Raw genomic sequence first — 13,104 nt, forward strand, 5'->3', positions numbered from 1 at the left:
TATTTTCCTGTTAAAAGTTTATTGACGAAACAGAACATGGTTAAAAACACTAACAGAAAATTACTTGAGGATCAAAGACAACCTGAGTAACAGGATGTTCACAATGTTCTGGTCCCAAATGGTTTCCCTTCGGCTCCTCTGTACCCTGCTCCCATGACTCCCCGCTTTGGACACAGGGGCACTGAACCCTGGGGGTCACATCACCATCAGCCCCGGTCACCCTCACCCCTGATTGGTTGGAGGTACAGTTCCCAGTCAGTCCCCCAGCAGCTTCCTGTCTCTATAGCGACGCCCATGGCAGTTCCCCATCTGTCAGGTTTTGGCCCACTCACTTAACCTATTTGTAGTCCTTTGCAGACTCCTTAAATCCACTTCACAAATTACTTTCCTACCTGTTGTTGAGGCTTCAGAAAATTTAGCCGCCAGACATTCAATCCCATCATCCAACACATTCATACAGATTGTAAATGGTTGAGAGCCCAGCACTGATCCTGGTGACATTCCACTTGTCACATCTTACCCACCCAGAAATGACCCCGTTATTCTCATCTAAATTCAGCCCTCAGCTCCATCACCTGGCTGTCATTGACACGAGCAATAGAGACAGAAAGGTGCCCGAGGGTCAAATAGGAAGACAAAACTTGTGGATTAGGACCCCCATAAAGGTCAGCAACTTCTTGGAAAAAATCAAATTCCCAGTCCACAAATTAAAGGATCACATGACGGGACTTCAAGTTTCCTGACTTTTAATGCAACAAACAAACTAGAAGCTACTTTAACTCAGAAACCTACACAGTAAACTATAAACTAGAACTTTGCCTTTTTGCACAATCTAAAATCACATTCCACGATTTTAGTAACTCTGTCCTGGAAGTCAAAACTTAATTGTCTCAGAACCTGTCCAAAGTGATGATTCATTCCCGAGGATTTACTTCAGTTCTTCGACCAAGACACCGAGGTAAAAAAGGGAGAATAGAATAGAATGTGAACTCGCAAAATACATAAAAATGGACTGTAAAAGTTTCTGTGGCTACGTAATAAGGAAATGTTTGGCTCAGACAAAGGTTTGTCCATTCCAGATAGAGTCAGGAGAATTTAGAATGAGGAATAGAGATCTCTACAGCCACCTCGTTCAACACTCTGGGATGTAGATCATCAGCTTTTGGGGATTTATTCACTTTCAGTCCCATTAATTTCTCCAGTACTACTTTTTCACCAATACTAATCTCTGCCAGTCCCTTGGTTCTCTGGTGTGTTGGGGACAATTTCTGTATCTTCCTCTGTGAAGACAGACACACATTGTTTAGTTTCTCTGCCATTTCCTTACTCCCCATTCTAAACTCTCCTGTCTCTGCCTGGAATGGACCCACATTGGTCTTTGCTAATCTTTTCCTTTCCACATTCCTGTGGAAGTTTTTCCAGTCGGTTTTTATGTTTCTCACCAGTTTGCTCTCATCAGTTTCTTGTTCCCCCTTTGCTGAATTCTAATGGAGCTCATGGGATCTTTAACTTTTCTTGTTAGTCACGGTTGCATCACGTTTCCGGTTGGATTTTTGTTCCTTAAAAGAATCTATATTTGTTGTATATATGCAAATTAAAAGTCACAAAAATCCCAGAGGATCATAGGCTGCTCTCCCCTTTGACAGAGAGAGCTGACTGGAGGTGATTTAACCTGAGGTTCAGCACACCTCAGGCGAGGGGCCTGGTTGAGAAGGCGGGGCCTTCATGAATAAACTCAGCCTGTACGGGAGTTGAATCCTCACTGTTGGCCTTGCTCTGCATCACAAAGAGTCATCCAACCAACTAAGCAAACTGACCCCTGATAAATATGTAATAATTCCTTAAATATTAGGTATTCCCTGTACCAATCAGTTTCCCAGACCACCTCCGACAACATACCTCTCACACCCTGATAGTTTTCTTCTGTGAGGAATGCCCAGATAAATTAAACAAAAGAATCATGTAACCACCAGGGCCCATCTCCATGGCAACGTGGCATGCTTTGGGGGTTCCAAACAGAAATAGCAACTAAATATCTTCACACTTCCCAACATCCTTTCACTCTGTGATTCTTGTGCAATTTGAAGCCAGGTATTACCTACAAAGCTCAAAGGGCATCAGCCCACTGGAGGCAAAGTGGTGAGACCGGCCAGTCCAGCAGAAAGAAACCCTCCAACCATCCCCATTGACTACCTGTCAGAATGAACAAAACATAGTCCTGGATGTAGAGCAGAAACAGTAACAGCAGAATCCAACCACTGTACTCAATTGTGAGATTGTTGGCGTCACAGCTGGTGCGATGAAGTATGCAATCCCATCGCACATTGAGAAGTGAAGGACCTCTCCCCAGCGTGAACTCGCTGGTGTGTCCGCAAGTGAGATAACCGAGTGAGTCCCTTCCCACACTGAGGGCAGGTGAATGGCTTCTCTCCAGTGTGAACTCGCTGGTGTGAATGCAGGTTGGATAACTGAGTAAATCCCTTCCCACACTGAGAGCAGGTGAACGGTCTCTCCCCAGTGTGAACTCTCTGGTGTTTCTGCAGGGTGGATAACTGAGTGAATCCCTTCCCACACTGACAGCAGGTGAATGGCCTCTCCCCAGTGTGAATTCGCTGGTGTGACTGCAAGCCGGATGACTGAGTGAATCCCTTCCCACACTGAGAGCAGGTGAATGGCCTCTCCCCAGTGTGAAATTGCTGATGTTTCTGCAGGGTGGATGAATCACGGAATCCCTTCCCACACTGAGGACAAGTGAATGGCCTCTCCCCAGTGTGAATTCGCTGATGGATCCGCAGGGTGGATGAATCAATGAATCCCTTCCCACACTGGGAGCAGGTGAATGGCCTCTCCCCAGTGTGAATTCGCTGGTGTCTCCGCAGGGCGGATAACTCAGTAAATCCTTTCCCACACTGAGAGCAGATGAATGGCCTCTCTCCAGTGTGAACTCGCTGGTGAGTGCGCAGGTGGGATAAGTGAGTGAATCTTTGCCCACACTGAGAGCAGGTGAATGGCCTCTCCCCAGTGTGAACTCGCTGGTGTGCCTGAAGGTTAGATAATTGACTGAATCCCTTCCCACACTGAGAGCAGGTGAACGGCCTCTCCCCAGTGTGAACTCGCTGATGTTTCCGCAGGGTGGATGAATCAATGAATCCCTTCCCACACTGAGAGCAGGAGAATGGCCTCTCCCCAGTGTGACTGCGTCGATGAATCTCCAGCTGAGATGGGGCTTGGAATCCCTTCCCACAGTCCCCACATTTCCACGGATTCCCCATGATTTGGGTTACCTCGTGTCTTTCCAGGTTGGATGATCAATTGAAGCCTCTTCCACAGACACAACACGTGTATGGCCTCTCCCTGCTGTGAATGTTATGTTTATTCAGGCTGTGTAACTGGTTTCCTCAGACAGTTCACTCCCACAGTCCAAAGATGTGCGGGTTAGGTGGATTGGCCATGCTAAATTGCCCTCAGTGTTGAAAAAGGTTGGATGGGGTTATTCGGTTACGGTGATAGGATGGAGGTGTGGGCTTAGGCAGGGTGATCTTTCCAAGGGATGGTGCAGACTTGATGGGTCAAACTGTCTCCTTCTGCACTGAAAATTCTGGGAGTCTATGAACTCTCTCTCTCGGGTGTGTTGTGTGGGTCTCGGTGCTTTTCCAGTCACACTGATGTTTCCACAGTCAGTTCACTGGAACTCTCTCACTTGGATGTGTGTTGTGTGGGTCTCGGTGCTTTTCCAGTCACACTGATGTTTGAAATCTTTAGCTGACAGTTCGGGCAAACATTTCTCCTTCTAGATTCAAAGGCCGATGATATTCAGGTTCCAGGGAATCGAGTGACTGTCAGATCGAGACGTAATGTTTGAGATTTCTGTCTGTAATTCCTCCTCATGGAATATCCTGTAAAAGCAATTTACAAAATTCATCACTGACAGTACAGGACAGAAACGTAGAACAACAATTCTCATTTCTATGGAACATTTTTTCCTCTCTTATTCCCCGAAAGCTGTAAATCTCCCTCCTATACACTCTCCCTCCAGCCTCACTCTGCTGTATCCAATGACCCTCCTAATTCTCCTGATTGTGCTAATTCAGGCTGATTGACAGATTGTAGAAGCCAGGTATTTCGAATACAACTAGTATAGGTAAAAGATAGCTGTTTAAGCATAAATATTAGGCCCCAGTTTTAAATACCCATTTATACAGCATAATTCACTTTTACTGAAGTCCGTTGATCTGGCAAATGCATAAAATTCCATTATAGATTATAACAGCACAGTTGCAAGACAATTTGACACTGCTTGTGCTAATTGTCAAGGACAAGGACTGAGTTCCATGGCAACGAGGTGGCAGGAGTCCAATGCAGTTTGTAAGAGCATTGAATCATATATATTTCACTCAATCTTTCTCGATATGAAGTCTCAATTGTTACATTAGCCAAGCCAGTTTACAACCAGTCTATTACTGGTAAAGATTAGCAGAATATCACATTCCATAACATGTAGACATGAAACAATTAAAAAGCTGATGTTGCACATTGAAGATGGACGGCTTGCCATCAAATCAAATGTGTTTGAGTCTAACCCAAACCAATTAGGATTATATTGGGGTGTGATTAGATGACTTAAGACAGATATGAAAGTGTATAACTGAAAAGTTTCCCCCCGCCATTTTTGGGTGTTGTCTTTTGGGTGTTGTCTGTCCTTAATTTCTGTCTTTGATTCTGTCAGTGTGTCTTTCTGTAGTGTCTTTGTGTTGTGTTGTCTTTCTGTTAGTTTAGTCAGTTTTGTCCTTAATAGTCTTTCTGTCTGTTAATGTGAGATGTCTTTTGGGGGGTTCTGTCAGTCTGTTAGTCTACTTTTGAGTTTGAGTTTAGCTGAAGATTAGCTCTCTCTCTCTTTTCATGTTTCATTGCCAGACTTTGACCGTTTAAAAGTTACTTTCGAGCTGTCTGCCTAAGCAAAAGAGATAATGCCTGTAATTCTCTGAAAGCTTCGAATTGCCTTTTAAATGACTTTCAAATTGTAAACAAGCGACTACAAATAAAACAATTCTTTTTGGCACCTGAGAAGTTTGACTGAAGTTTCTGCTGAGTCCCAGTATTCGCAAAGTGCTACTGGTAACCGAATAGCAGAGATAATATAAATTCCTTCAACTTTACACAGTTGAATAATACAAGGAATCGAACAACTTGGCATAGTCCAAAAATATTACAAATCTTACAACTTGTCGTATTGCGCCAGAACTTTGATTCATCAACTAAACTTCCCCCAAACTTGGCGTAGTTCGACAGGTTAAGATCCCATCAATTACAGATTCCTACACAGATCCAAGCTCAGCTCACAGCTTTCTATCCAGGAGATCACAACAAATATGAGCTGCAATCGGCCATTCGGACCATCGAGCCTGAACCATTCAATGGGATCATTGGCTGATCAAGTTCAGCACTGTTTTCCCACACTATCCCCCATATCACAGTGGTTAGCACTGTAGCTTCACAGCTCCAGGATTGCAGGTTTGATTCCCGGCTTGGGTCACTGTCTGTGCAGAGTCTGCACGTTCTCTCTGTGTCTGCGTGGGTTTCCTCCGGGTGCTCCGGTTTGCTCCCATGGTCCAAAGATGTGCAGGTTAGGTGGATTGGCCATGCTAAATTGCCCTTAGTGTGAAAAAGGTTAGATGGGGTTATTGGGTTACGGGGATAGGTGGAGGTGTGGGCTTAAGTAGGGTGCTCTTTCCAAGGGCGGTGCAGAGTCAATGGGCCAAATGGCCTCCTTCTGCACTGTAAATCCTCTGGGGTACAGAATTCCAAAGCTTCACCACATCCTCGAGTAAAGAAATCCCTCCTCATCTCAGCGTTCTCTCCATTTACCTGCCAGTTCCACATAACCCTCATCAATCAGAAGTCTGTCTGTGGGGGGGGATGTCGGGTTTGTGATATGGGTGCGGGAGTAGCTGTTTTTCCGCAGGTTCTGGCACCACTCACCTATAATCTGTCACTTACCTGATTGCCCAGCACCCACCTACCTAATCCTTGAATTAATATTGTGATCGTGTCCCTGGAAGACGCCAGGGTTCAGTTTGGTAGGATTATGCCAAAAAGAGTCGAGAAATGCGCCGATAAAACAGCGCAGGTGGATTCAGCGGAAAAGGAGTCGCCTTTTCAACATGGCGGCCTGACCCTCAGGAGGTCTCTCGACCCCGCTCTCTGGGAGGCGGTGAAAATGATGACTGCCGACATTATCCGTGTTATTGACCAGAGACGGAGTGTGCTGACTCAATATCTGTGTCCTCATGAGGACCAGCTACAAAACGCCATGATTGGCTCGATGATCCGGAGGAGAGAATACTGAACATTCAGCAAGATGCCTCCTCGACGGAGACAAGGGGCGCGATTCTCCACTCCCACGCCGTTTGGGAGAATCGCCTGGGCCGCCAAAATTCCTCCCAAGCAGCAGGAATGGCCCGGTCGAGTTTCGCGGGCCGCAGGCCGGAGAATCGCCGGAGACACCCAAAATGGCGATTCTCCGGCACCCCCGCTATTCTGAGGCCCGGATGGGCCGGGCGGCCAGGCCAAAACGGCGGGTTCCCCCCGGCGCCGTCCACACCTGGTCGCTGCAGTCGTGGGCGGTGTGTGAACGCTGGGGGGGGTCGGCCTGCGGGGGGGGCGAGGGGGGATCCTGTACCGGGGCGTACCTCAGATGTGGGGTGGCCCGCAATCGGTGCCCACCGATCTTCGGGCCGTCCTCTCTGAAGGAGGACCTCCTTCCTTCTGCGACCCCGCAAGATCCGTCCGCCATCTTCTTGAGGGGCGGACGTAGAGAGGACGGCAACCACGCATGCACGGGTTGGCGCTGACCAACCCGCGCATGCGCGGATGACGTCCGTTATGCGGCGCCGGCTGCGTCATCGATGCGGCGCCATTTTTATGCGGGCGACAAGGCCTGACGCGGGTAGATGACGCGGCCCCGATACTGGCCCATTGTCAGGGCCTGAATCGGTCGGGACCGGGGCCATTCCGCGCCGTCGTGAACCTCGACGGTGTTCACGACGGCGCAGCCACTTCGCCGTGGGGGTGGAGAATCCCGCCTAAGAATTCAATCCTTTGAAAACCAGCCGAGTGGCTGGCGGAGGTCCTGGAGGATTTGGAGAACTGAGGGTCACAGAAAGAACATCCGAGTCATTGGTCTGTCAGATGGTCATCATAGAATTTACAGTGCAGAAAGAGGCCACTCGGCCCATCGGGTCTGTGCCTTGGAAACAGCACCCCAGCCAAGCCCATACCTCCACCCCATCCCCGGAACCCAGTTACCCCACCTAACCTTTTATTTGGACACGAAGGACAATTTATCGTGGCTAATCCACCTAACCTGCACATCTTTGGACCGTGGGAGGAAACTGGAGAGCCCGGAGTAAACCCACACAGACAGGAGAGAATGTGCAGACTCCGCACAGATAGTGACCCAAGCCGGGAATCGAACCTGGGACCCTGGAGCTGTGAAGCAACTGTGCTAACCACTATGCTACCATGCCGCCCATAAATTGTTATTTTCTGTCCATTTAGTGTGGAGGGTAAGGCTCCCGTGAGGTTCTTTAAGGACCGACTGCCACGTTTTCGCAACTGGATTTGAAGCCTGGGCATTTCAAATTAGAAAGGGTGCATCTCTGAGGCTGAGGGATAGTTTTCATCGCAGGCCTGTAATCATTCGCTTCCACAACTTGAAAGAAGGTCCTGGAGACGGGTACGGTGAGGTGGCACCTGGCCCCAGGAGGGAGTGAGGATTCAGGACTTTTCGGCAGCAACACCGAAGCTTCGAGACTTCGATGAAGTTCAAAGGCAGCTCAAGGCTGTGGGGAGTGAATTACGTCAGGCTTTATCCTGCTCCCGAAAAATGGTATCCAACAACTCGGTCAAGTCTTTCAATAATCCAACTATTGCCTTGGCCTTCATTAAATCCATGAAGGGCAAGGATCTGGAGGAATGGTTTGCAGCTTGGACATCCACTGGACCGAACCTCTTTCCATTTAGAAAGTACTCTTTTCTATTCTTTTTTGGTCCAAAATGTATAACCTCACACTTGTTTACTTTGAATTCAATTTGCCACAAATTTGCCTATTCACCGAGTCTGTCAATATCTTCTTACAATTTTATGCCATTATCTAGTCTGTCTGCGATGCCACCGAACTTTGTATCATCAGCAACAGTGAAGAGGCCCTTCGGCCCATTGAGTCTGAATGGCCACCGACACGTGAAAAGGACCTGACCTACCTATCTATTCCCATTTGCCGGGACTTGGCCCATAGCCTTGAATGTTATGACGTGCCAAGTGTTTAAAGGATGTGAGGCAACCCGCTTCAACACCCTCCCAGGCAGTGGGTTCCAAACCACCCTCTGGGTAACAAGGCTTTTCCTCAAAACCCCCCTAAACCTTCTCCCCTCATCTTGAACTTGTGTCCCTCGTGACTGATCTTAACTGAGGGGAACAGCTGCTCCCTATCCACCCTGTCCAAGCCCCTAATAATCTTGTACACCTCAATCAGCAGCCCCCCCCCCCCAACCCCAACCCCCCCCCCCCCCCCACCACAACCCCCCAACCTCCCCCACCACAACCCCCCCACACACACACATGCAACGGCCCCCTTCTCGGCTCCAATGAAAACAATCCAAGCCTAAGGATAACCCAGAAAATTAAAAGAAAAATGCAGGATAATCCAGAAAATTACAAGCCGGTGAACTTTACATTAGTGGTAGGGAAATTATTGGAGAGGATTCTTCGAGACAGGATTTGCTGCCATTTCGAAGCAAGTGGACGTATTAGTGATAGGCAGCATGGTTTTGTGAAGAGGAGGTAGTGTCTCATTAACTTGATAGAGTTTTTTGAGGGAGTGACGAAGATGATTGATGAAGGTAGTAAGCCCCTTGGCAGACTGATACAGAAGGTGAAGTCACACAGGATCAGAGCTGAACTGGTAAGATAGATACAGGATTGGCTCGGTCATAGAAGGCTGAGGGTAGCAGTGGAAGGCTGTGACTAGTGGTGTTTCGTGGGGATCACTGCTGTGACCTGTGCTGTTTGTAGGATATATGAGTGATTTGGAGGAAAATGTAACTGGTTTGATTGCTAAGTTTGCAGGCAACACAAAGGTTAGTGGAATTGCGGATAGTGATGTGGACCGTCAGAGGATGCTGCAAGATAGAAATCGGTCGGAGACTTGGGCAGAGAGATGGCAGATGGAGTTTAATCCAGCCAAATGTGAGGTAACGCATTCTGGAAGGTCTAATACAGTAGGGAAAGATACAGCAAATGGCAGAACCATTAAGAGGATGGCATCGCAAGTGGAGAAGGTAGTCAAGAAGGCATACGGCATGCTTGCCTTCATCGGCCGGGGCATTGAGTTTAAAAATTGAAAAGTCATGTTGCAGCTTTACAGAACCTTAGTTAGGCCACACTTGGAATATAGTGTTCAATTCTGGTCGCCACACTACCAGAAAGATGTGGAGACTTTGGAGAGGAAACAGAAAAGATTTACCAGGATGTTGCCTGGTATGGAGGGCATTAGCTATGAGGAGAGGTTGGAGAAACTTAGTTTGATCTCACTGGAACGACGGAGGTTGAGGGGTGACCTGACAGATGTCGACAAAATTATGAGGGCATGGAGAGAGAGGATGGTCAGAAACATTTTTCCAGGGTGGAAGAGTCAATTACTGGGGCACACAGGTTTAAGGTGAGAGGGGCAAAGTTTAGAGATGTAGGAGGGAAATTCTTTTACACAGAGGGTAGTGCGTGCCTGGAACTCACTGCCAGAGGTGGTGGTGGAAGCAGGTATAACAGTGGCATTTAAGGGACGCCTTGACAAATAGATGAATAGGATGGGGGACCCCAGAAGAGTAGAAGGTTTTAGATTAGACGGGCAGCATGATCAGTGCAGGTTTGAGAAGGCCGAAGGGCCTGTTCCTGTGCTGTAACTTTCTTTGTTCTTTGTTTGTTCTATCCAACCTCTCTTCATAAATGTTCCATCCCGGGCAACATCCTGGTGAATCTCCTCTGCACCCTCTCCAATCATATCCTTCTTATAATTGTCCCATTGGGCAGACGCAGCATGGGTTCATAAAGGGCAGGTCGTGCCTAACTAATTTAGCGGAGTTTTTTTGAGTACATTACCAGTGCGGTAGATAACGGGGAGCCAATGGATGTGGTACATCTGGATTTCCAGAAAGCCTTTGACAAGGTGCCACACAAAAGTTTGCTGCATAAGATAAAGATGCATGGCATTATAGGGAAAGTAGTAGCATGGATAGAGGATTGGTTAATTAATAGAAAGCAAAGAGTGGGGATTAATGGGTGTTTCTCGGGTGGCAAATAGTAGCTAGTGGTGTCCTTCAGGGATCAGTGTTGGGCCCACAACTGTTCACAATTTACATAGATGATTTGGAGTTGGGGACCAAGGGCAATGTGTCCAAGTTTGCAGACGACACTAAGATACGTGGTAAAGCAAAAAGTGCAGAGGATACTGGAAATCTGTATAGGGATTTGGATAGGCTAAGTGAATGGGTTGGGGTCTGGCAGATGGAATACAATGTTGACAAATGTGAGGTTATCCATTTTGGTAGGAACAACAGCAAAAGGGATTATTATTTAAATGATAAAATATTAAAACATGCTGCTGTGCAGCGAGACCTGGGTGTGCTAGTGCATGAGTCGCAAAAAGTTGGTTTACAGGTGCAACAGGTGATTAAGAAGGCAAATGGAATTTTGTCCTTCATTGCTAGAGGGATGGAGTTTAAGACTAGGGAGGTTATGCTGCAATTGTATAAGGTGTTAGTGAGGCCACACTTGGAGTATTGTGTTAAGTTTTGGTCTCCTTACTTGAGAAAGGACGTACTGGCAGTGGAGGGTGTGCAGAGGAGATTCACTAGGTTAATCCCAGAGCTGAAGGGGTTGGATTACGAGGAGAGGTTGAGTAGACTGGGACTGTACTCGTTGGAATTTAGAAGGATGAGGGGGGATCTTATAGAAACATAAAAGATTGTGAAGGGAATAGATAGGATAGATGCGGGCAGGTTGTTTCCACTGGCGGGTGAAAGCAGAACTAGGGGGCATAGCCTCAAAATAAGGGGAAGTAGATTTAGGACTGAGTTTAGGAGGAACTTCTTCACCCAAAGGGTTGTGAATCTATGGAATTCCTTGCCCAGTGAAGCAGTAGAGGTTCCTTCATTAAATGTGTTTAAGATAAAGACAGATAGTTTTTGGAAGAATAAAGGGATTAAGGGTTATGGTGTTCGGGCCGGAAAGTGGAGCTTAGTCCACAAAAGATCAGCCATGATCTCATTGAATGGGGAAGCAGGTTCGAGGGGCCAGATGACCTACTCCTGCTTCTAGTTCTTATAATGTGGCAACCAGAAATGCGAACAGTAATGTCCCATGTGTCTTTTTCACCACCCTATTAACCTGCCCTTCCATGTTCAGAGATCTCTGGACAAACACGCCAAGGTCCCTTTGTTGCTCAGAACTTCCCAGTGTCATGCTGTTCATTGAATACTTCCTGGTCACATTACCCCTTCCAAAGTGTGTCAGTTCACTTTTTCTGCCCATTTGACCATTCCGTCTATATCTTTCTGTAACCCAAGAAACTCAACCTCACTGTTAACCATCTGACTAATCTTTGAGTTATCCGCAAGTCTTCCATGTGGGATCTTGTCAAAAGCTTTATGGATTACATGAAACCAATTACACAGCCTGAAAAATATCACACCATTCACAGCGGGGAGAGACTATTCACTGTGTGTGGTCAAGGCTTCAACTGATTGTCTAATCTGGAGAGACACAAGGACATTGTCACCATGAAGAAACCGTGGAAATGTGTGGACTGTGGGAAGGGATACAGAGCCCCATCTGTGCTGGAAGCTCATCGACGCAGTCACACTGGGGATAGACCATTCACTTGCTCTCGCTGTGAGAAGGGGTTCATCCATGTAAACTACATCAACTGCACAACTCCATCTACACACCTGGTCACATGCTCAAAAAATTCAATCAAATTTGTTAGGCATGACCTCCCTCTGACAAAGTCATGCTGACTATTCCTGATCAAACCTCTCCAAGTGGAAATAGAGTCCATCAGAACTTTCTCCAATAGTTTCCCTACCACTGATGTAAGACTCACTGGACTGCAGTTCCCTGGCTTATCTCTACAACCTTTCTTAAATAATAGGACCACATTAGCTGTTCTCAAGTCACCTGGCAACTCCCCTCGTGGCCAGAAATTAAAAGTTTGAGTCAGAGCCCCTGAAATCTCCTCCCTTGCCTACCACAGCATCCTGGGACACAATTCATGCAGACCTACTAATCTAATAATCTTATGGGCGGCACAATAGTATAGTGGTTAGCACTGCTGCTTCACAGCGCCAGGGACCTGGGTTTGATTCCTGGCTTGGGTCATTGTCTGTGCGGAGTCTGCACATTCTGCCCGTGTCTGCGTGGGTTTCCTCCCACAAGTACCGAAAGACGAGCTTCTTGGGTGAATTTGACATTCTGAATTATTCCTCAGTGCATCCGAACTGGTGTCGGAATGTGGCAACTCAGGGATTTTAATAGTAACTTCATTGCAGTGTTCATGTAAGCCTTCTTGTGACAATAATAAAGATTATTGTGAATGGGCCGAAAGGCCTCTTTCCGTGCTGTAAAATTCTACGACTTTAAAGATAGAGGTAGAGGGAGGGAGGGAATGAATTTATAGAGAAAGTGCCAAAGCCCCAACATTCACCAGCTCTGAGGACACACCTTAGCTCCCTTTCCAATCTGAAAGCAGCCTGAGCTGGATTTACATTCCCCTTAATTGATCATTGCTGGGTGATAATCCTGTACTTCCTCACCTCACACCACTGTGACAGCACCTTCACTACACAGACTGCAGCAACTGACCAAACATCACCTTCCCAGTTATTCCTGAAGGCACCGCCTTCCCAACCTGGCTCTTTGCCTGAGGTGTGGTGATCCTCAGGTCACATCACCGCCGGTCAGCTCTCTCTCCCGGGACCAGGCCCTGGTTCACAGCCGCAATCTTGGGGAAGCAGAGCGCATGCGCTGGCGTATTGGTGATGCAACAGCGA

General features: G+C 47.3%; 1 protein-coding gene across 2 annotated transcripts; it reads right to left on the minus strand.

Annotated features, from left to right (window-relative positions):
• Positions 1 to 13,040, minus strand: LOC140421489 (uncharacterized). Of its 2 annotated transcripts, none has more exons than XM_072506240.1 (2): positions 12,868 to 13,040; positions 1 to 3,896 (listed from the first exon to the last, which is right to left on the minus strand). In XM_072506240.1, the coding sequence occupies exon 2, from the start codon at positions 3,270 to 3,272 to the stop codon at positions 2,286 to 2,288; it is 987 nt and encodes a 328-aa protein (XP_072362341.1). In that variant the 5' UTR covers positions 3,273 to 3,896; positions 12,868 to 13,040; the 3' UTR covers positions 1 to 2,285. The 2 variants fall into 2 exon arrangements, with proteins under 2 accessions (XP_072362341.1, XP_072362342.1); XM_072506241.1 differs by having other exon boundaries at positions 12,927 to 13,035.
• Between the last annotated feature and the right edge of the window lie 64 nt (positions 13,041 to 13,104).

The sequence above is a fragment of the Scyliorhinus torazame genome, chromosome 5 (assembly GCF_047496885.1).
Source record: "Scyliorhinus torazame isolate Kashiwa2021f chromosome 5, sScyTor2.1, whole genome shotgun sequence".
Classification (NCBI taxonomy): domain Eukaryota; kingdom Metazoa; phylum Chordata; class Chondrichthyes; order Carcharhiniformes; family Scyliorhinidae; genus Scyliorhinus; species Scyliorhinus torazame.

What these genes read in the sequence shown, in the direction of transcription:
- LOC140421489 (XM_072506240.1), bottom strand. Translation starts at nt 3,272, where the DNA reads ATGGGGAATCCGTGGAAATGTGGGGACTGTGGGAAGGGATTCCAAGCC.